At 38.3% G+C, this 24,113-nt stretch overlaps 1 protein-coding gene across 3 annotated transcripts in view; it reads right to left on the minus strand.

Annotated features, from left to right (window-relative positions):
* CCSER1 (coiled-coil serine rich protein 1) overlaps positions 1-24,113 on the minus strand; it is a 1,080,955-nt gene that overhangs the window by 364,601 nt on the left and 692,241 nt on the right. The window contains exon 10 of one of the 3 annotated variants that reach the window (XM_034771264.1): positions 20,210-20,917. The exons of the other annotated variants lie outside the window; for them this stretch is intronic. Within the exon in view, the coding sequence (XP_034627155.1) occupies positions 20,837-20,917 (81 nt within the window). The 3' untranslated portion in view covers positions 20,210-20,836. Of the gene's footprint in view, positions 1-20,209; positions 20,918-24,113 lie in introns of those variants that run through there. 3 annotated transcript variants of the gene reach the window in all.

Raw genomic sequence — 24,113 nt, forward strand, 5'->3', positions numbered from 1 at the left:
ACTAAATCATCCCAGCCAGGGTTTTGTCAAGCCGGGCCTTAAAAACCTCTAAGAATGGAGATTCCACCACCTCCCTATTCAAATTAACTTACATCACCTTTGAAAAACTACTATAAAAATTCCCCAGACAAAATGTACTTGTCAGTCTCACTACGACGGAGATAATAAACAACCCAATGATATCTAACGCATCCATTTTTTAAAGCAAATTGTCCCAAATCAAAACAAAAGGATTTCCTCTGTTCACATTTAAAACGTGCTCTCAGTTGGTAGAAATCCACCCACGTGTAAAAATATTTTGGAAGTTTTGTTGATCAATGTTTTACAGACTATACAATTTCTTGAGTTACAGAGAAATTCTTGAGTTGCAGTGAAATGATGCAACAGCAGCAGATGGTTTTAAATACAATTTGACAACCAGTTTCAGTTATAGTTTTGACACAGAGTAAAAAAATAAAAGGTAACTTGTACTAACTCAATAGCCTGAATTGGAAAACTAAACTACACCAAATGTAATTTCTAAACTTGTTACAGATGTAATTTTATGCTACTAAAGTTTACTATATGAACTATTAATTGAAAAATCACTATAGTGTATAGGTGATGAATTTCATCTGCAGACTCAGAAGATTTTTTTAAAGTAATTTCCTGCAAGCAACACAACCAAAACTAAAGCATCTCTGCAGATTTCATCCCTTTTTCAGAGATATGTCTTGCTCTGATTTTGAAAGTCTGCTTATTCTACAAAGAAACAAATATTTTATAAAGAAAATAGAAATGATTGCCTTTAACACAATGTATTTTTAAGCACGCTAGATTCAATTTACTGCATAAGTATTTAAGTTCGTAAGAATAGTAAAATAGAAATATTTATGGATAACACTCAAAGTTACCCATTAAAACACCTCACTCCCTTAAATCAATGTGTGGATTCACACTAATACAAATGTCATTAGTTATTTTAATTTATCAGAAAATGGGCCTGAAGTGGAATACAGTTCATTAAGTTCAATGTTATGGTCCCATGCCGAAAATGACATGGTATTTACCTCAGCTCATGGAGCACTAACTTGAGTAATGAGAATATAACCTATTTGCAAATTCAAATAAAATGTAAGAATGCTTAATTAGTATAGGCAAATATAAATTCAGCAAATTGCTTAAAACATTTTATCTATTATGTTCAAATTATAACATCTATGTATACAAATGTAGAGATTATATTCTGTGTAATCAGCTGTAAATTTTTAAAGCAATGTACTAATCTTAAATTGTTTTTGCAAATGGAATTAATTAGCATTAGTAATACGATATGCAAGTGGAAATTAAATGTGAATCACACTTGCCCCAGATATAGACAAAATGAAGGAAATGTCACTTTTTTGGTTACATTTCCCCATAAAATGAATGTCAATAACTGATCAGATAATTTTACAAACATTCAGGGAGAAAAGGAAATTCGGTGTAAAAGATGTTGGGCACCTTCAATTCCCACTGAAGTTAAGCCTGTGATCCTACAATCAGATTGCTTTGGCATGGACCCTAGAACCCAATGAACTCTGCACTGGGGGCTTCATTGATAAAGGCCAGAATGTGGAACAATTCAAGAGGTTCCAAACTGTAAGACAGAAAATTGCTCTCCCCCTTTCAAAAAAAGTAATAAATGTTGTCCTTTATTATTTAAATATTGGGCGTCTGCATAAACTATGTATGATGAATGCTGTCTTCTAGCACATATCTAAACCTATCTGTACACAACCTCATACAATAACTGGATATTATGGGAACTTAATGAACTACAAATGTTATATAAAGCAAGGTATCTATTAGATGTGGTTATTTGCAGACGAAATAGCATGCTCTTGCTTTGTATTTATTTAAAATGTAACATCTTTGATACCCACAGATATAGGCAAGATGTTGGTGGGTAGATGTGTACAGTTTCATTATACAATGAAGATATTAAAAGATTCACTGTAGAGGTGTCATTACTTGACTCAATAACTAAAGATGTGTGAAGTTTTTCATCACAGTGGGGTTAAAAACGCTATGTGTAGAAAATACAAAATCACACCATTTAATGTTAGGGTGTAATGATTGGTATGATGCTCTTGCCGGCACAGGAGAGTCCTGCTTTACCCTTTATGCTGGCAGAAAGTAATTTACTGCAGCCTTTTACTGCATATTGGTTACTAGACCCGCACCTTATGCCATCACAGTTCTTCTGGCCAGTGAAGGTGGGGGGGATAAGAGAGGGGGGAAGCAGCCTCTGTAGCACAGGAGGAAAATTTCAGTACTGCATGCTTGAGGTGGCGTCTCTACTTCCCCTTCTGCACCTGAGGAGGGAAGCTCTATTATGCAAATGAAAGGATACGATGGTGCAAAAAAGTGTAATTTATCAGATGATACTTTTTTAATGTGAACGCCTTGTAATCTGGTGCCACAAAATGCACCACATACCTGTGTATACAATTGTCTAGCCAAACTCCTACAAGCCTAGTTTTGCAGAAAATTTTAGGCACCTATGGCCAGATTTACAAAGATGTAAATAGATGCCTTACAAAATGTCTAAGCAGGTTAGGTGCCTAACTCCCTTCAATTTTGTAAACAAACTCTCATTAGGACTGTGACAAAGTGAGAATTTCTGTAATTATTTGGTGAACCCTATGTGTGCCTGAGTTTCCCCTATATGTTGCATTGCTGTCCAGTGGAGTAGAGAAAGTATTAAATTTGCTCTCAGGGGAGACTTAGCTGTGTGTGTCACCTCCCTCTCTGGATGGAATGAATACAGTCACAGTAAAGAACTGGCTGAAACCAACCCAGATCAATAAGGGATCTAGAGAGACAATGTTACTTTTAGCAGGGAAGCGGACCAGAAACCCCAGCTGGAAAACAAAGGGCTAGGTAGAGTGAGGTGGAGGATAAATTGGCTCTGGAAGAAGCTTGAAGGCTCACTCATCTGGGAACTGACTAAGGAAGAAAGTCAGAGGGAGAGCCTCAAAGTGGAGTTCATTACAGCTTGGCTCGTTGGATTGCTCTGGGCTGACCAAAATTGATGATGCTTTAACCTTTATGTCTCTGTGCTAACCTAAGGACTTCCTATAACGTGTTCCACGTAACTAATCAACCCTACTATTTTGAAAATGCTGCTTGAACATCACTGTATATACTTGGTGAGGTGCATTAATCCCTTAGGATTGTTCAAGTTTCTACCAGGAGCGTATATCAGTTGGACTCACTGAACAGAGCACATGGCGTGAAGCAGGAGTGCTGAAGATGCAGAGGGTCAGTCTCAGGAAGTGACGAGGCCGCATGACCTATGCTGAATGATGAGTGAAACTCCTTTTGGGGGTCTGGCACTCTGAAGGGGTTCCTCCAAGACACTATTCCTAAGCTGGGTGCCTAGCACCGATCCTGTGGATCCTTGACAAGGACAAAGATCTGTGACCATGTATGGCTCCAATTCAGCAAAACACTTAAGCATATGATTAAATTTAAGGGCATACTTAGTTCCATTGCTTTCAATGGATACATTCACCACATATTTACAGATTTTGCTGAATTAGGACCTCTGGGCTGAAACCTGTTTCTGCTCATTGATCCGTATGGATGAGGTATATTATGCTGCTTATAAGCTAAATATTTCTCATTAAGCAGGAAAAAAATCACAGCCAAAAAGGTATGTCCTCACAGTAAGTAATTTAACCCTATACAAAAATAAAATAATTAACTGGTCATGTCAATATGTTTTAAGGTAATTTAGATAAATATTTCATTACCATTACAGTTCCTATGTTAACTGAAGAAAGGCATTCACTCAGAGACCAGATCAACATGTATCAACACTTTAAACCTTCCCATGACAACCTTAACTTTGACCCACAGGACAACATTTATGAACTATTTCAACAAACATCATTAATCAATGCATACTCTTCTATTACTTCATGTATGTAACCATTACTACGTATAGTAAATGTGATATGAATACATGGGACAGAGTTAATGTTCTAGGAATGAATAAAGAAAGGTTATTTTTTGAGATTGTAGGTAAAGTGAATGTTTATACTGTTAAGTTAATGTAAGAACTGTAAGCGTAATAAAATATTTATTATTCTTAACTGGCCATTTCAAAGCTTTAATTTTTTGTAAAGGCTTTTAAAGGGTCTTTAATCATTGCTTTTGCATAAGGATCGACTGTTTAATCTAGCAATTTAATATTCAGTTAAAGCTTTTTTGGTCCAGTTCTCTTTTGAAAACTATATTAATAAAGTATTTCTGCAATACATAGTGCAAAGACAAGCAGATTTTTATGATCTTTTGCATGTTAGGAATTTAAATGATTTCCTTTTGATTACCTCTATAGTTATATAACAAGTTACTTAAAAGAAGTCAGAGTGTCAAAAGTGGATTATTTTTCTAAGCACTGATATAAAATGATTAAAAAAATCACTTAAGTTAACATACGGGAAATGCAGCATGCTCTCTCTTAAAGTCCTGAAATTGCTATTTGATGCCCAAACTGTGTTCTGTAAATGAAAATAGTTTTTCCTTGATGACATTTTGTGGTGTGTTTTGGCCCCCGTTTTCACTTACCACTACTATGACTTTATTTAATCTTATAGCAATAACTCTTGATTAAATTCAAATTTTTGGCTAGCTACCTTAGGGGAATACTATGCAATATGGATATCTTTTTATTTCTCTCTGTTGAGCTACAGCCTTATCACAAAACCCATTTTTTTAAAACTACACAGTGATAAGTCTTCAAGCTCAATTACCAGTCACTCAAGGGGGAAAAAGGTAAAACTGCTATAGGCCAAGTTCTGTCTTTACATTTGCACCTCCCTGTGAAGTCAATGGAACTCAACCACATCCAAGAGTATAACTAGGATCCTTTTATTTATGTGGAATTTTCTTGTTAGACAATTTCAGAGCAATTACATTGGCTATACATTGTTTACAATCTGTAAAATGAAGCATTAGAAAATGGCGTGTAAGTGGGATATATTTAGAGACAGATCCTGATGCCTGTTAAAGCTTTTTTGCTTTGCTCTGGTAGCAAAAGACAGTTTCACACTTGGGTTACCTAGTTTTCTGAGGAATTCTCTCCTTCACCTTGTCATGTTGGAATCTCAGGGTGGTGTAGGGCTGGCTGTACGCCTTCTTGCAACCCCTGATATATGGAGCATGTCCATGGAAAAAGAGGGTATGGACAGGGGATTGCAATCTGAGCCATTCTAACAGCCAGGGATAAGCCATAGGCATCCAGGCATAAGATAGAGTAGCTGTAGTACTGCTGTATCTTTTGCCAGGTACCAAACCAACACTCCCAGGATTACAGTAATACAAAGGTTCCGTTGAGCTTCCCACGCTGTGCTGAACACTGCATGGACAGTCCCCACAATCTGCCCCACAATTACGCGTACAGTACTCCATGGAATTCTCAAAACACCTAATGTCCAGATGACTTCATATGGATTGAGTTGGTTACGTTCAACTGAAGAAAAAAAAAATCAGGGTGGGAATAGTTTTTAGCTGAGATCACATTTTAGGGATAAACTGGGCCTGGGGCTTGGGATTTGATGATGCCAAAATCCATTGAATGGTTCTCATGAGATTAATCTCAGTTTGAGATTTCCTCAGTCTTGGGAAAAAGTTGGAAAACAAGCTACTTATATTTTTGGAAGCAGTCAAAAAACCATAGACGCAAAGATCTGAATCTGAACTGCCATGAACAGTGGGATGTGTTTGCAGTTGAGGATGGGGCTCAATCCCATCTGTAAATATGTCTATGTAACGATCTTAAATCACCCTTTTGTGCTCTGACAGAACCATTTCAAGGATCTGTGGAGGAATTTTTATGGGGCTGCATTTTCAAAGACTTGTTAGGCTACATATTTTTCAGTACCAAGATTTATGACAAAAAAAAAGGAGCCTATGGTCATACAGACATGACGTTCTTGCCATAGTTAGAACCAGTCCACTTTTTGGAAAGCTACACTAGTCTCAGAACAGAAGCCAGGCAAAGACCTGTAGAGATGTCATGGGGGGCCGTGCCTGTAGCATCTTCCTTTGGCAGGCATCAGCATGCCAGGCACATCTGCTCTCTACAGCTTTACCCAAGGACCTCCTGAGTTCCCACCAACAGTCCAGTCTTTCTTAGTGCAAACGGCCCTTGTGGGGTTCATTTACTGCAGAAGTCCCATGCAAATAAATGATAACAAAACATGTCCCATGGCCAGAATATCCCTAGCATAGTCCAAACTGTACATACAATTTACAGTCCCAGTGCATCCCTCACCATGCCTTAGCTCATCAGCACAGTCCCAGTGCATTGCTCACCATGCCACACCTATCCAGCACAGCCCCAGCATCGCTCCTCTTGTGTCTCTCTGGCAGGACAGCCATCCCAGCTGGACTGCTACCTCACTCTTCCCAGCTGGAACCCCTCAGGCTCTCTGCTAGGAGATCATCCCGGCACTCTTGTTGTTCCCTGGGTCCATCTCTCCTGCCTGGAGATGTCAGCAGGTAAGCCCCTCCGCTACTGCCCTGACTTCAGCCCTCTCTGGCCCTTGGCACCAGCTCTCCAGCTTGTAGCCAACAGGCATCTCCTTCTGCTGTTGCTCCTCCTGTCTCAGTCCTCTGAAGTCCTTGTCCCCTGGCTCTCTGGCTTGGGGACATCAGCAAACCCCTCTTACTGCTCTCCTAGCCTTCTTCTGGGTGTGAAACAGTCTCCTAGCCCATTCCTCCCTCTTCCCAGGAACAGCTTGCAGGGAGCTTTCTGCTCTCTATAGCTTTACCCAAGGACCTCCTTCAGTTTCCTGACTGATACTCACACACTGCCTCTCTTCCAACTCACTGAGTCTCCCTGGTCCCTTATAGCCCCCAGATGCATCTCCACCAAATGGGAACACCAATCCAGACACAGGGGAGCTGGACCTACTTCATTTGCAGGGGCTAGCCATCCTGTGACAAGAGGTTCTTATAAAGTTAAGAAGTGCTGCTAGCAACAGCTCCAGACTTTGCTTCCAAAAATATATATACCACAGTTTATGGGTTAATTCCAGAGTCTGGCATCTGGATCCTACAGCTGCCAAATATGCTATGCCTGTTGCCACAGCTATTGACTATTCTGCTTCTAAAGAAATGGTAAGATGAAAGAGTGAGAAAAATGCTAACAGTAGCAGGAGAAAGTGTCAAGATATTCAGTGATCATTGTTATTTTTAATTGCTTATGCATGTGCCAAAGGCTAGTGTGTCCGTAACAGTACTGTGCTCGTTCAATATGTATGAAGGAAATCTGTAGTTAACACAGCAGTTCAATAAGCTACTATGAGCCTGTATACATATGTTCTCGGGACAGAAAAGCAAAAGTAGCTATGAATTCCAGCATACAGAATTCATTCTAGTATTTCGTTTAACTTCCCTTTTCCATTAGAGGTAGACAAATAGACTAATGTTATCAAGACTAATAAATGGTTTACATTTTAGAATATTTACTGAAATGTATGATTGCTTCTCAGTCAGTATCAAATCCTGCTCAACTTAACTCACACAAGCAGTCTTACTGATTTCACTGAGATTTCTCCTGCAAAATAAATAGGATTTGGTTCCTGTGGTTTTACCACTGATGAAAGTTATTATTATTGCTTCTGCCTGCTAATATGCTTAAATTCTGCACTTGAAGTCCTGCCCTCATTAACAATCTCTTTTAGATGCTGTCAATAACGTATATTTTCATATAATCTTTCAAGCTAAGTACAGTGATCAGTGGTCCAACGTCAGTGGTGGAGATATCTAGGAAAGATACCTGTTTAATAGCATCACAGGCTATATATGTTTTAAGAGGGGCTTGACAGAAGGGAGGATTGTTGACTGACTGGTGCATGAGAAGACAGAGGCACAAGCACAAAGATTACCAGGGAAGAAGACAGAAAGGCAAGAGGATACACAGAGTGATTAGGAGAAGAGTTGGGAAGAGGAAAATCAAAGGAGGAAATAACAGCAAAGGCAAAAGAATGGACAAGTTGTGCCGGGCCTTGGAGAGAAGTCTGAAATAAGATGAAAGGAAGCAAGTGAAGGTATTCAAAGATAGTTAGAAGAGTAAAAAAGAGATAACATGATAACTTGAATAAGATTATGCTGCTGAGATATCAATAGTATATGAAAAGGTCAATGTAGGCTACAGAGTCAGTTCAGCATTCATTAGTTTATTTATGTGTAAGGTCTTTGACTATGATGCTTCGCTATTCAAGCAACTTGTGAATGCCTTCTTGACGTATGCAGTGGGAGGCTTCTCCACATGAAAGATTACGTGTCATCAAAACCAAACAAAGCTTGTGGAGCAAATCTCCTGAGTGCATTTTGATCACAGAAAGCATCCCTAATGGGAAATGTTATTCCATCAACATGTCACCTGCAGATAATCTTGTTAACTAACTGCACATTACAGAGAGATATCTGATGAGAATCAATCAATATGGTTGGTAAAAATACCGTAAGTTCAAAATTAAAATGTCAAGGTGCATAAGAAGGAGCATAGGAATTGCTTTTTGTTGTGCTATGGTAACTCAGGGTACTGTACCGAAGACCGAAACTGAGCAACAGTGTCATGTTGTGGTTTCCACACTTCTGAAATCTAAACTTTCTCCAGCAAAGAATATTGAGCTGTATTCTGTAAATTCTCGTTAAAGGTTTTCCTTCCTGCTGATGGCTAAGAAAACCAGAAAGATCAGAACGCCTCCTCTGACATGCGGTAAAGAATCTACAGACAACAATGCAGGGGTTTCAGAACAGCTTAATGCTTTGTGTAACTTTAAGACTTTCGCCTTCATGGAAGCTTCTTCTGAAGGAGTACTGTATCCAGCCATATTAAATCCTCAGTGGAGATCAATATAGATGCTCTTCCAGGTTTATTTAATAGCATTTTGGTTTGGTCCTACAATAATCAGTCAATTTAATTCAAGAACATGCTGAGCGACTTTCCTACACGTGGCCTCAAGTATCAGAACATGTTTTTTGTGCTTATGCAGAAATATTGGCACTAATCAGACAGTAATTAAATTTACCAAGAGTAAAAGCAGAGCATTATATTAATTTCTTACAACCTGAGGGTTAGAGAAACAACTGACAGGATACTACAAGAAAGAAATACAGCAAATGTGAGTGTCTGACACTGAAGAAAAGACTGACAAAAGAAATGTTGCCTTTAGTCTCTAAAAGTCAAATTCTATAGTCTTTACTTCAGGGAAGTTTTGCCCGAGTGTGTGTGTGTGTGTGTGTGTGCGCGCGCGCACACACACACACACAAACACACACACACTGGAATATTTGGTCTTACAGTTGTGCTGTTCAGGTTTAGTGAGGAAAAATGCACCAAGTCAATGATTCTTCTCATGATCAATGACTATAATTTCAAGACACTTGACATATTATTTTCTATTTGTGCGTGGCATATTAAATATTTAAAGAGATTCTGTACTCAGACAGCATGGTGATGAGTGCTTTAGAAAAGTCATTAAATACATTAAGAAAAGTACTGAAAATCACCTGTGCAAAGTAAACGTTATGGAGTTCCAATTAGATTTCTTCAGATATGCTCACTAACATTATATTTCAATTACAGTCTATAAAGGGATAGTATAAATCACCATTTTCACACAAAGCATCACAAGAGGATAGTGGGCTGAGGGATTTCCCTAATTCTGGGTGTACACATGCATCCACTATGGACTCTTAACTAGAGACATGTGAATAAAAGAAATTCCCAAACCAATGCAGTGGCTAATCAGCCTAATGCTTCACTTAGTTACACTCTTTGCTACCACAGAGATTCTATCATTGTTGGTTGGGTAAGACATTTCTATCTGATGTCAAACAGTATGTTTTGAGAACATAACCATGTTGGCATTTGCTCCCATGAGGAAGGGATAAATAATGCAGCAGGTTCTCTCATTGGTTAAATAAAAAGGAACAGCTGGATGGCTAAGTTCAGCACAAATGACCTTGTGAGTCAATTGGAAAACATACTTGGCAGCCAATACAGAGAAACCAGAATGCTGTATAATGCTAGCAAAAAACCGGTTTAGGAAACTCAGACGCCCCTGTTAGAACTAAAACAACTCTACAGCCTAGAAAGCATTAAGTCTTCTAAAACAAAACAAAAACAATCAGGGAATGGAATATCAGTTTATCCCTACTGCTTAAAAATATTTTAAAAAGAGAGAGCACTGCCCTTAATTAAATCACAGTACAATTCAACAAAGAATCTCCCACCCCCCACCCCCCACTCTTTTTTTAGTTTAGAATTGACACCTGCTGCATGGCCTTTGTTTTTCTCATTTATTTTCTTGGCAGACAGTAAGCCTTTCCCTCCTGCCCTAATGTTTGCAGAGGAAAAAAATATATATTACTATTAGAGCTGCAGATAACTGTTCAATGGAGATTTACTTTCTAGCAAAATAGGGAAATAAGCTCTTCACGTGATTGCTTTTGCTAGATGTGAGAGGGAGAGAGACAATTCTCCTCACAAAGGGCAACATGTCGAGTTTTGTTTTGAAGCTGTTAGATAAAGTTTGCACAAAAGGGATGGTCAACTTTTAAAGTGCATTTTGTATGAGGGATTTTTAAAAAAAAATTAATTTGAGAACCGGGGTTAAGAACAGAATAGAGAATTGTGGGCAAAGAGGTGGAAAAGGGTAAGGGGAAAACTAACCCTTACAGGATTGTCCTATAAAATTTAATAAGATAGAACCCTGTTGGTTTTACAGAAACTTAATAGGATTTTAAAGCTATTACACTAAAGTTTACAGAATTCAACAGAGAATGATATCCTTTCTGTAGGTTTTGGTGCAATATTTTAGTATTTTAACTGTAACAAAGTTCACTGAAAGTGCTCATGAAACAGTAAGAGTTCATGATTCTAAGGAACAGTAAGAGGGAAAACAGCGGAATAAAGACAATGGACTTAAAGGAGTCTGATTTTAGCAAACTCAGAGAATTGGTAGGTAAGATACCGTGAGAACCAAGTCGAAGGGAAAAGAAAGTTCAGGACGCTTGGTAGTATTTTAACGAGACATTATTGAAGGCACAAGAGCAAACTATATGAATCCATAGGAAAGATATGAGGCCACCTGACTTAACCAGGAGATCTTCAATGGCCAGAAACTCAAAAGAGTCATAGCAGAAGTAGAAACTAGATCACATTACCACAGAGGAATGTTAAACAACAACCACAAAAGAAAAAAAGAAAAGAAAAAAACCCACAAGTATGTAGGGACAAAAGTAGAAAGGCCCTCAGGCACAAAATGAGGTTAAATTAGCTAAGGATATAAAGAGTAACAATAAAGCAGTTTTACCACTACATGAGAAGCAAGAGGAGGACCAGGGATAGAGTAGGCTGATTACTAAAAAAAGAGGGAAAGCCAATAAAACAGAAAATGCAGTAATAGCCAAAGTGTTAAATACCCTTTTTTGTTTCAGTTCTCACCAAAAAAGTTTGTAGTGATTGGACAACTAACATACTGAACATCAGTGTAAATGGGGAAGGATCTGAGGCTAAAATATGAAAAGAACAAGTTAAGAACTACTTAGACCACTTAGATATCTTCAAGTCAGCAGAGACCCATCAGCTTAACTTTGGTAGCCAGAAAGATAATGGAGCAAATAAAATAATTAATTTGTAAGCATGCAGAAGAAAACAAGGTAATAAGTAACAGTCAACATGGATTTATCAACAACAAAACATGTAAAAACCAACCTAATATCCTCCTTTGACAGGTTAACAAGCCAGTGGATGGGGATGAAGCAGATTATGTCATATCTTCACTTTAGTAAGGGTTTTGATACAGTCTCTGAAATATTGGTCTGCCCAGTGTTCGCAGAAAGGAAAACATAGCAAAGCTAGTGAAGAAATTGTGTGATATGCCACATCTACTGTTAATTAAAGACTTGTTTAATCCACAACATGGTTGTCTGACCTCACGTCTCCCACTGTGGATACGTTTACTGGGTAAGGGATTTACAATAGAGGATGCAGGGCAAGTTTCATGGTCAGCAGAGAAGATGGCAACTAATGATCTTGTCTCAGACCCCGCTCAACTTCAACCCGGGTTTGATTTACTGCAAAGGCAATGGAGCCTTCTGGACTGGTTTCATACTGGACACAGAATTTATGCTGCAGTGGAATTTCAAGGGTATTTTAGAGACAGTCCACTATGACAATGCAGGCAGCCACAAACCATGACACACATTGTTGAGGACTTCAAAATGACTTGACTTCCTGGAGGTTTTTGTGCCTTGAACATTGTTGATAAGAACACTGTGGCTTGGCTTGACTGAACTGCATATGCCAAATAAATAATACTGTCTCCCATGACCTTCTCATTCACAAACTAGAGAAATATAGTCTAGATTAACCTACTATAATGTGGATGCACAACTGGATGGAAAACTGTACTCAGAGTATCAGAGGGGAAGCCGTGTTAGTCTGAATCTGTAAAAAGCAACAGAGGGTCCTGTGGCACCTTTGAGACTAACAGAAGTACTGGGAGCATAAACTTTCGTGGGTAAGAACCTCACTTCTTGCATCTGAAGAAGTGAGGTTCTTACCCACGAAAGCTTATGCTCCCAATACTTCTGTTAGTCTCAAAGGTGCCACAGGACCCTCTGTTGCTTTGTACTCAGAGTAGTTACCAGTGTTTCATAATTGAACTGAAAGGGCATGTTTGTGCATAGAGAGTACACATAGTTTGTGGACAAAAACAAGGTAGGCGGGGGTTGCCAGGGCTTTGGATGACAGGATCAGAATTCAAAATGACCTTGACAAACTGAAGAAATGCAAAGTACTACACTTAGAAAGGAACAATCAAGTGCACAAATAAAAAAAAAATGGGAAATGACTGCCTAGGAGAGAGTACTGCAGGGGGGGCGGGGGGGGAACCCGCAAGCATCATTCTAGGATATATTACCTGGACTGTTGTAAGCAAGAGACAAGAAGTCATTCTTCCATTCTACTATGCACTAGTAAGCTTACTAGTCCAGAGAAGAGCAACAAAAATGATTAAAGGTCTACAAAATGTGACCTATGAGGAAAGTTAGTTTTCTCTTCTCCAAGCTAAACAAAGGGAGGACATAATAGTTTTCAAGTACGTAAAAGTTTGTTGTTCTCCGTTATCACTGAGGACAGGACAAGAAGTAATGGGCTTAAATTGCAGTAAGGAGATTGACATTAGATATTAGGAAAAGCTTCGTAACTGTAAGCGTAGTTAAGAACCAGAACCAATTTTCTAGGGAGGTTGTGGAGTCTCCTTCACTGGAGGTTTTAGGAAATGGTTTGACAAACGCCGGGGTGTCAGGGTGTCTAGATAATACTTAGTTCTGCCTCAGTGCAGGGAACTGGACTAGATGACCTATCGAGGTCCCTTCCAGTCCTACATTCCTATGATTCTTTTCAGTTCTATAGGACCATCCTGTAAGGATAATTTATTTTAAATATCTTTAATCTCCTCCCTCCTCCAGAAACCCAAAACAAGGAACAAGATCTGGAAAAATAGCAATTAACAGGGGAAAAAAAAACATTTTCTAGGTTTTTTTTTTTTTTTTTACATTTGAAAAACATGCTTTGAGAGTGATAAAAATGGTGTTATAAGAAAGAGAAGTAAATTATGAGCCAAATGGGACTGTGATGTGGGGGAGGAAGAATAAAAACAATACTGCAAGATAAAAGGAGAACAGAAAAGGAACAATATCGGGGGGAAATAATGAGTAAGAACATAAACCATACCACTAACAAAGCATCAAAAGATTCCCAACAGCAAGATGTAGTTGCAAAATTGGCAACAAGAGATGCAGGACTGGCAGAAAAGACAGAGAAATAACAGCATTAAAGAGTGAACAAAACCAGTAATGGCTCTCCCCCCTCCTACTTATGGTAGGTATAAAGGGCTCCAGGTTCACCTACCCAAGCACTTTCTCTTAGTACTATAACACAAACAACCTGTGCGTGTAATAGCTATATCATTTGCCTGTAAGACAGACAATATTCACCAAAATGTTGGATTAATTTTTAGAATTACAATGAGTACCATGGAATCACACACAAAATAAATCTAGAGTGAAAAGTGGATGCTGTCCAGAATTCCAGAGCTAACGGAGGAGACCAAATAGTTGTATTTTAAAAACATTGGGCTAAAGTTCACCACCGTGGTAAGCAGCTGTAACACAGTTTCAGTTAGAGGAACTCTCCCAATATATTTGCTAATACCAGTTGTGATTTTGGCTCATGTTGTGCATTGGGTCTTCTGGTATTATATTAGTTAGGAATTCAAAAAAATTCATATGGCTATTCACATATTCTACATTGCATTCAAATTCCACATTGTTATTCAACTGCTCCCTGCCCATGCTATGAATAATTTTTTTAACCATCAACAAACCGAAGATTCATGACAACATGGATGCCAACTTTCTTGTACTAATAAACATAGCTTCAAGTGTCTGCTGAAGGATTCTAACTTTGCAACTGACACTTGCAAAATACTGCCAGAGGAAAACCAGAGTCAGGAAGTGAATTGAATGCCTGTTTTTAGGAAGCCAGACCTGAAATTCACACTACACAACAGCATCCTGTTCATAACCTTGGATAAGCTACTATGCCTCTCCCCACTGTGTTCCAAAATAATGTGTGATTATTTCTTGGGTCTAATATAATATAAGCTGTAGGATTTTATAAAAATAGAAACACTCCTTTGACACGAAATCACTATAGGGTGCCAGACAGCACAAATATAATACCAGCATTTTTACTCTGTAATGTATACCAGGATTAGACACTAGGTATAAAAGGAAAAGTAATTTTGATGGTCTTAGTATAATTTCTCCTCAGGAATTCCTCTTAAATCACAGAACCACCCCAAAATTTGCTACAGCAGCAGTCATTAGGGAAAGGATACCCAAGACTGGAAGAATAAGTATATGTCAAATCTGGACTAAGATATATTAGCAAGGTTGCGCAGAGATGTTTGTACAATAGCACTAAGCAAATGCCAAAAATATCTGACGTGAATCCACTGAGGCCTCATTCCATTCCTTCCTTCCACCCCCTCCTCCCACCCCCCAAAAAATATTTAAAGCAGCAGAAAGAAGAAATGGTGGAAAGAGAACAGGAATAATCTTTGCATTTTTACCATCTCCCCTCTGAGGAAAGAGAAAAAAATAAAGCAGCAGTTGAAAACAAAGAAAAGAAAGAAAGAATGAAGTGGGACTCTCAGGTATTCCTCCTCAACAGTCCTCACCATGTCTTCCAAATATCCTGGGACCAACACAGCTATAACAAAACTGCATACAACAATGGAAGCTATCATGAAACTTGTATGTTAATATGAAATTTACTTAAGGCAATGGCTATATATTACTGTGTATGATTCTAGATATAGTGGCAGCTAATGTTTTATCTGGCCCATTCTAAGCTTTGGTGCTGGAGTCTACAGCATTTATGATTTGGGGGTAAATCCTGCTTGCCATAGTCTTGCAAAGTTCCCACTGAAGTTAATGGAATGGTTGTGGAAGGGTGATGACGAGAATTTTGCCTTAAGTGGGTAGGGAGAAGGGAAAGAGAGAGCTACACGATCCAGGGGATTAACAAAAAACAAGATAACACCACTCATGAAAGATTTACTAAACCTCTCTTTACACAACTCTTCTTTTGCAAGACCTATACTTTGGTCAGATTGGCTGAGATTTCTCTTTTTGTAAAGTACAGTCTGCTTAAATCACTACTGTTAACTGAGAACATAATGCACTATTTCATTTATGATTAAAGTTCCAATCTAATTTCACATAATTATACACATTAACCACTTAGATAATGTCAAAGGATACATTCCCTGAAGTCTGTGTTATTTTATCTATCAGTTGGCTATTTGTCACGAAAGCGTCACACAATCAAGTTCTTTCCCAAGTGTTTGTTTGCGGATCATATAAAATGTGCAGGATGTCTGCTAAAGAATGGGAATACCCATTTTCTTACAAATATCAAGTCGTCTAACAGAAAAAGAAAACTAAATTTTACTGCAGCTTTTTAATATTATGTTCCTAAAATGTAACACAGGAAGAAAAATGAAGATGTATGACTTAAGTTATTGCTGTTCTGCCTATGTAAATTACCGGACTACGAAAGATTTTTTTTATGGTGCAGAAGTGCATATCTAAAACTTTTGGAACACCTGGATGGTGATCATTGAGGATGACAGCAGGAGTAACATGGCGAACGTGGGTGTGGAATAAACACTATTTTGAGCAGAAGCTAGGATACTTAAGAGGCTATTTATCATAAGGTCGATGGCTGATAGTCATCCTTAAATTAATTAAAAATGAGGTCCCTGACTCTCTATATAATTTGGAGTTGTTTGTCTAACACAAACACCCAGCTTTAGCTCTTAAGAATTCCAATAGTAGAAAAGCATAGATTTATAGTTACATTAAATTAATCCTGAAGCAATTTATACAAAATATGAATGCAGCCACTTCTGGAGTGGAAGGGGAAACTGTCTGACAAACAGCAGACTACATTGCACTGTGGGGAAGGCAAACTTTGAAGATAAGAACATGGGAGGGAGGGGGAAATCCTTGTTCTTACAAAAAGTACCCAGAAACAGCACAATAGGCTTGCTACATAAACCCATACCACTTCTTCAAGGCCATTTGCGACAGTTTCCCCTTTGTCATCCTGCAGGTGTTTTTATAAGTAGGGCTGCAGATTTGTCACAGCAATTTTTCTTTAATCAAAAATCAGAGGAATCACGGTAAATGTAATAAAATCATGGGTTATTCAATTGACAACAAATGCTCCCTCATTTTTTAAAACAAAAAATGCTCTCATCTCGCGAAGTGGACAGCAACCACACAGCGCAGCACCCTCTGCCCCCAGCACCACAACTCTAATCCTGTCCTGGAGCAGAGGGGAGATTCAGGGGCCTGGAGAGTGAGCCCATCCTGCAGTCATCCTGCAGGGGCACCTCTTGTGTCCTGCCTGCAGAAGTTTCTCCTGTGACTTTGCAGTTCCTCAGGGCTGATCCTACAGCCCTGTTCTGGGCATTGCGACCTATAGTGCAGGACTGCAACACTGTGCAAGTTCGGTTCGCCACTCAGTCATGATGGAGGGTTGAGCAGGTCAAACTTGAGCTGCATTATGATCCAGAACGGGGCGGGGCGGCCCAGCCCCACAAAACATGAACTGCAACTGCAGGTTGAGTCACAGAAAAAAAAAATATTTTCCCCATTTGTCTATCTGTGACTTTTTTCTCACCGTGACAAACCTGCAACCCTACTTATCAGAAAACTGTCCCAGGAGCATTCCTCTCACAATCCTCAAAGGGATTTGTTTGTCTACACAGAGAGCAAGAGCATGACCCATGGTACTTGTTCCTTCCTGGTTTTCCCAGCTCTGTTAATTTTTGCACTTGGAGCAGTTTACAGTTCTATGACTACTCAGTGACCCACTTTTCATTTGCTCCTCTTTGTGAGCTGGTAAATGGTGGCATGCACATACAGTGACAGAAGATGGGAGGAGGACAATATATCACAGAATAAAGGACAAAATGTGAAAATATGATGCAAATAAAAAATACTCAGACAGCTTGTTTAATGTGTTAGCTCAATGCAAGTACAAAGTACTTCTGCCTGTAATATTGTTCTTCATCAGTGGACAGAATGCTGCAATTTTGCTCATTATAGGAAAATAAGTCAAGGTTATCATGCCACATTTGTGTGTGTTTTTTTAAAGGTAATTGTTCTCAGTACTGGGAAAAATGTTCATATACTCTCAGAAGAACTAATTTTTACAGCAATTATACGTTTTTATATTGCTTTGTTTCCATAATAATTCAAATGTCCTGCACATCAATAAGTTTTCTTGCTTAATTCTCTGTAATAAGTAGAGAAGAATCTAATATGGAATGACATCAGAATTTTACTTTTGTATTGACAGTTACTGCATCAAAGCAAGCCTGAAGAAAGGCACACATCTATTTGTTCTTATGTTAAAAGCCATTTTATACACTAAGAGCCTTTTGTGCTTACTAAGATTCAGGAGAGTTTTTGAGAAGTTTCTGTTTAATTTATTGCTGTTGTTACTGTAACTGACTTAGTTGAAGATATCTGATTGTGTACTTTAGAAGCTGGAATACCACTCATGTCAACCATGATTTTTGCAGAAGAGCTTTGTCTTGCTCTTAAGAGTAACAGAAGACATCTGGGCAAAACATGAACATGAATAGTTTCTCATTGGTTTATACTCTGATATGAAATTAGGGAAAAACAAAGTAAAAATGGAAGGATAAACGATTAAATGTATTGGAGGAGTTGGGCGACTTCTGGATATGTTGAAAATATGTTACTTGTGCTTATTACCCCATCAAAGCTGAAAAGTCACATCCAACTTTGCATTGCAATGACATTCACGAAGATTATTACGGGGGGGGGGGAATTGTTTTGGAAATGATAGTTCAACGTGGAAAAGGGATTTGCTGTCCTTAAATAAAATCTTTTATTGGAAGTTCTACCTTGCGAAAGCTGCTGCATATCAGGACTGCAGATAGCACACAGGTAAATTGAGACTGTATACTCTAGGAAACACTTTATTTTATTATTGGAACCCTAAATTGAAAATGGGTTACTTTCCAAAATCATCATCATCATTGATTTATCGTACTTGCTGATTCACATCTGTCTCCACTCAGAAGTTCTACTTACTGCTTTAAGGCAGAACACAAACCTTAGTGCCAAATCACTGCGATGAACAACACCCTTTTCTTCTTCTAGGTGTTCTTCTTCTGAACGGGCTAGTGTTTGTGGCGTGATAAACATGGTAAATATGAAAAAAGCATGACAAAAAATAAAAGGGTATGGAGTGGCAATAACTGTATTCCCATGATGACTACAAAGAGGAGTCTCAGACTAGAAAAGGAAATAAGAATGAACCAGAGAAAACAAGTGACAACAGCAAAAGAGAAGGGGAAGTTCAAAAGTGAAGTGTCAATAATCTCTAGGTGATCAGTTCAATTGTCTTGATTTATTGTGTATTTGTGGCTCATTAGGTTCTTGAAGCAAAATAAGGTTGCTTAACATTTATGTAATAGTCCTATTTATCTTCAAATGTTCCAAAAAGATTGTTTAGTTTAGTTCTGGGACAAATAATTAACAGTAGATAGAATATAAATGATACTTATTTAATAAGTTAAAACATTAATATTTTGGTGTGAAATCTTGGCCTCAGTGAAGTCAGAGTTTTTCCAACCTAAACCCTGGCCTAAAAGATGATCTTGAGAGTCTGGGAATCAGAAAAGCAGCTAATCAACATAAAAGATAAGAACTGATAAATATTGCCACCCGTATTACAGCAACCATATGTACAAGTCAGTTAACATAATCGACTATATAGACTAAAGTCTGTTTTGGAAAAAAAAAATTAAACTAATTTCAGGCACCTTTAAAGCCAAAAGGTGATTTTTTGTTTATTCAAGTGTAAAATGCCATCTTTTTCAAATTCAAGATCCCAGAGGTTAAACAGCTGATGTTCAATAAACATTTTTCTCATATACACTATTGTCATTATAATGATACTATAACAATGACAGAATTTGTCTGTAACACTGCATCAGCACCTAGTACAATGGGGTCTTGATCTATGACCAGGGCCCTAAGCACCATGGAAACACAAATATTAATAGTCATCCAATTAGCAGGCAATGACTGGGAAAGATTAAGAGTTTTGCCGCTACCCAACCTAGTTATTCCGGAAGTAGGAATGGCTCCCTATGGGGATAAAAGACGATCCAAGTTATGGTAAAGCCAGATAGCCCTAGATCAGGAAACTTAGGAGCAGCCAAGTCTGGGGAGAAGTTTGAATTTAACTTGGTTACCTTATGTTGATTTCTTTGGTTAAAAAGGTCACACTCAAAAATAAATAAATAAATAAATAAAATAAAGGATAATTTGGACTTTACCGAATGTGTACACAGATTTTTTAAAGGATGGGTTCAAGAAGCCACCTGCTGTCTACATAGACACGTACATTTTTGTGTAATCACTGAACCATGGCTAGGGAATACAGTTTATAGTTCATTCATCTGCTTCAGTTGCACTTTAAAAGAGACCTCACGTAAACTGAAACTCTTATGAAAAACTACAGAATTGAAGGACAACAAAACAATGATTCCAATGACTTCAACACAAGTGGAGAGTACTCTGTACCCTAAAGGATATGGCCTAATGCTTCCTTAAAATACAAGTGGATAAATTCTGACCTCCCTTATGCTCATGGAAATCCACTGCGTAAGAATAAGTGTGGGCAGTATTTTGCCTAAAGATTACAAACCATTATTTATACAAGAAAATGAATATTTGCCCAATACATCATGCATTTAAAGGAGTTGCTCTTGTGTTCACTAGTGATGGAGATCTATTACTACTGCAAGACTGAGAATAAAAGCTTTCCAACTTAATGGTTCATTTTCGTAAGACTGTGGACTTTTAAAATATGTTCTCTAATCTCAGCGATTCAAGGGTCAATAGACTATTGTTTCTTAGTTATTTTTAATAACATAGCTGTACACAAATGTTTTATTTTAGATAATGAATAACTTGATAATTTATTAATAAATTTAACAATGCAGATCTAGTCACAAAGTCTTATTTTTTGATAATGCAAAGCTTATGAAATAGTAGTATTTTGCCCAGTTAGGTAAACACGGGAAGTACTGGTAAATCGAGGCTCATTTCATATTCATCAATATTTAATTAAATCCATAAGCGCAGAGTGTCCAGATGCTGTTTTTTAATTTAATAATGTTGGAACCAATGAGATGCTGATTGGTTTGTAAACTGAGCCGTCAGTACATGGAGAATTCCACAGGGCCTTAAAAAAAAAGGAAAGAAAAGAAATGAAATCTTAAAAATTAAAAAGATTTGTGCATTGATGGTAACAAATCAAATAAACCAAAAATGTGCATTACAGCTCCGCGGACTCTAAACAGTCCATGCTGATACTTACCATAATACAAATAAGCAAGCTTTCAAGCTAGTGATAAATGAAATAACATAAATCTCTAAAGTATTCCTGCTCATGCTGGTAATTTTAAGAGACATTACAATGAAGTAGAGCATAATTAGGGAGGCCAAGGTGTTAGATTTACGTTGGAAAGAGGTCAGAAGAATGAACTGGATAAATCCTTTTTGCTCATCTCTAATTTCTGAGACTTCTTTGAGTTTCACAGTGTAGGGGATTTCTACATGTTACCTGTACACTACATGAAAATATTTTCAGATGCTGATTAGACTCTATGGGGCAGTAGGTAGTTCTCTAATATTTTTTTAAATACTCACTTTTAGTTTCTATTAATACCAAAGGAAACAAACTTCTGTATTACTTTGAAAAGCAGTGGAGATCTGCGACTCATTTCTGCAAGGTATTAACCAGTCTTCTGAGCTGCAGAGTTCCCTTAGCTCCCATTGGCTCTTTACTGAGGCCTGGTGTACACTTGGAGGTGGGGGGGAGAAATCGATCTAAGTTACGCAACTTCCGCTATGTGAATAACATAGCTGAAGTCAACGTACTTAGATCGACTTACTGTGGTGTCTTCACCGCGGTGAGTCAACTGCTGCCGCTCCCCCGTCGACTCCGCCTGCGCACCTCACGGCAGTGGAGTACAGGAGTCAACAGGAAAGCGCTCGGGGGTCGATTAATCGCGTCTAGACTAGACGCAATAAATCGACCCCCTGCTGGATCGATCGCTGCCTGCCTATCCAGAGTGTAGTGTAGACATACCCTAAAGAACACTCAGCATCAGGATCAAGACCCTAATGTAAAACAGAAAATAGATGAGACTACAATTGAGCATTTCCCTTTAAGAGATGTATCAAATAACTTTTCGTAAAACAGGTATGCATTTGTTTGTAATGCCTGGATAGAAATCTGAAATAAACCTCTGTAGCAACTTCTTGTAACCTTTTACATTTGGCATATGTCAATATATTTAATGGAACAATACCCTTAAATGGCTTTGTCTTGTGGTTGTTCCCCCACTTCATTATTTTTAAAGTTTATCACTGATTATGTCTTCTGCACAATGCCGGGAAAAGGGCTGATAAGTTGTGCCCCACTGGCATATGGATGGCTTGATACTAACAACACAAAATATATTAGAATCCTGGATGCACATGTCCCGCTTCTTTCTTTCTCACTTTAAAATGTGTTTGAGTGACAGAGTGGGGACTCTAAAAATGTTTTAAATCCAGAGGCCCTTGTCCCCCTGATTAGTACTAAATTATGCCTAGTTAAAATGTTTCTAAGCTAGTTGGCACTGTCTGTTTTTAAGAGATATAAAAAATGCAATTACAATACATTGAAAATATAATTAAATGGCAGCCTTCATATAGAGCATCCTAAAATAATAAGTCTCAAACAAAAATAAGAATAAGGAATTAAAGAAAGGACATTACTCAGAGATGAAGCTTTCCAAACAGGTAGTCAGCACAAGCGAAAGAGTGACCCTCAATCATGGAGAGCTGCAAGGAGCAGACAGAAAGGGCCAGCTCAGGATGAGCGTTGCCTGCAACAACAACTTCTGCAGGATGAAGAAGAAGAAATAATGTAATTTTTTAAAAAGCCTCCAAGTAAAAGTTGCAGAACTTAGAAGTGGTGAAGAGTCTTAACATTGTGGGATACCCTAGATCCTGCTTTAGTACATTAGAAGTGTGATGTCTGTGAAATCTGCAAGGGCAAAGATGGAAATGAGTAAGATGCAGGGTAGAGCAAGCGAATAGGAAGTTTTGAAAACCATGAAGGAAATTTTGTACACAGTTACTTAGTTACGATGGGGCTCAATAGGGAAAAAAAATCCCTTAAAACACGTAGAAAACAGTATACTGTATCACACATCTGTTCCTTTTATTGATCTGTAAAAAACATGTTTATCAATCAACATCAAGAAATACATTACTAAAAGTGTTTTAACTGTGCCTTTATTTACAGAAATAGGCAGAAGCCAGCTTGTGAAAAACAAATGAAAACAGAATATTGCTGCTAATGTTCAGCACCGCTGGAAAAGGTAAAATATTAGCCTCCTTACCTGTGATTTTGTCTTCTCTAAGTGGGTACACAACACTCCAATAGCCCAATGCATGTGGGTCATCAGCATGGATTGAATTTGGGGGAGGCATGTGTTTTGGGTATGAAAGTTCCAGGTTCAGTCCCTCCTGCCAACCCTTTTTGGGGGGGTCATTGCCAAGTGGTAACTTGTATGTAGAGTTGAACTCTTATGTACATCAAATACTTGGGACGGGCTTCCTTTGCAATCGTAACATTCTGGATATGTGAATTCTGTCTCCTCCAGTGGACAGTGCACAACAAAAACTTACTAATGAGACCACTAATGCAGTTACTCCTTTAGTTAAAGGTGGTAGAAAGCTGTGCTTTTAGTGCTTAAAGTACCAGTTTGTTATCCAACAGGGTCAGTATGTGTGTGTGCACATGCGCATGCATATGCTCAGCCCTCTCTTTCATTCAGAAGAAAATACATACACAGATAAAAATCTTCTTTTAGGAGCAAACATACTATGAGACATTATACAATTTCATGTTGTAATTGAAAGAAAAAAATTAAACAGCAGAAAATAACCCACAATGTGAAAAGCAATTCTACAGAAGAAACGATCATGCATCCACACATTTTATATGGAAAGGTACAGACAGAGGTGCGCTGTGACATATCGGGGCACAATCCAGACTAATTGGGGGCTGTGTCACCCCTGCCCTATAACCGTGGATGCCTTACAATGACTTGCTCAAGTAGCTCCCACCTGGGCTGTTCACAAACAGCCTTCCAGCCCGCAAGCCACACCATGCCGAAAAGTCCCAGTCTTTTTAATCTCTCCTCATATGGAAGCTATTCCATATCCCTAATAATTTTTGTTGCCCTTCTCTGTACCCTTCCCAATTCTAAGATATCTTTTTGGCTCACTATGAATATACCATAGGGATGACAATCAGAGAAAAACTGCCCAGCACATCGAGTTAGTCTGCCAAGTGCTTTCAAGGGATTTATGTTCTACTG

The sequence above is a fragment of the Trachemys scripta genome, chromosome 5 (genome assembly GCF_013100865.1).
Source record: "Trachemys scripta elegans isolate TJP31775 chromosome 5, CAS_Tse_1.0, whole genome shotgun sequence".
Classification (NCBI taxonomy): Eukaryota; Metazoa; Chordata; order Testudines; family Emydidae; genus Trachemys; species Trachemys scripta.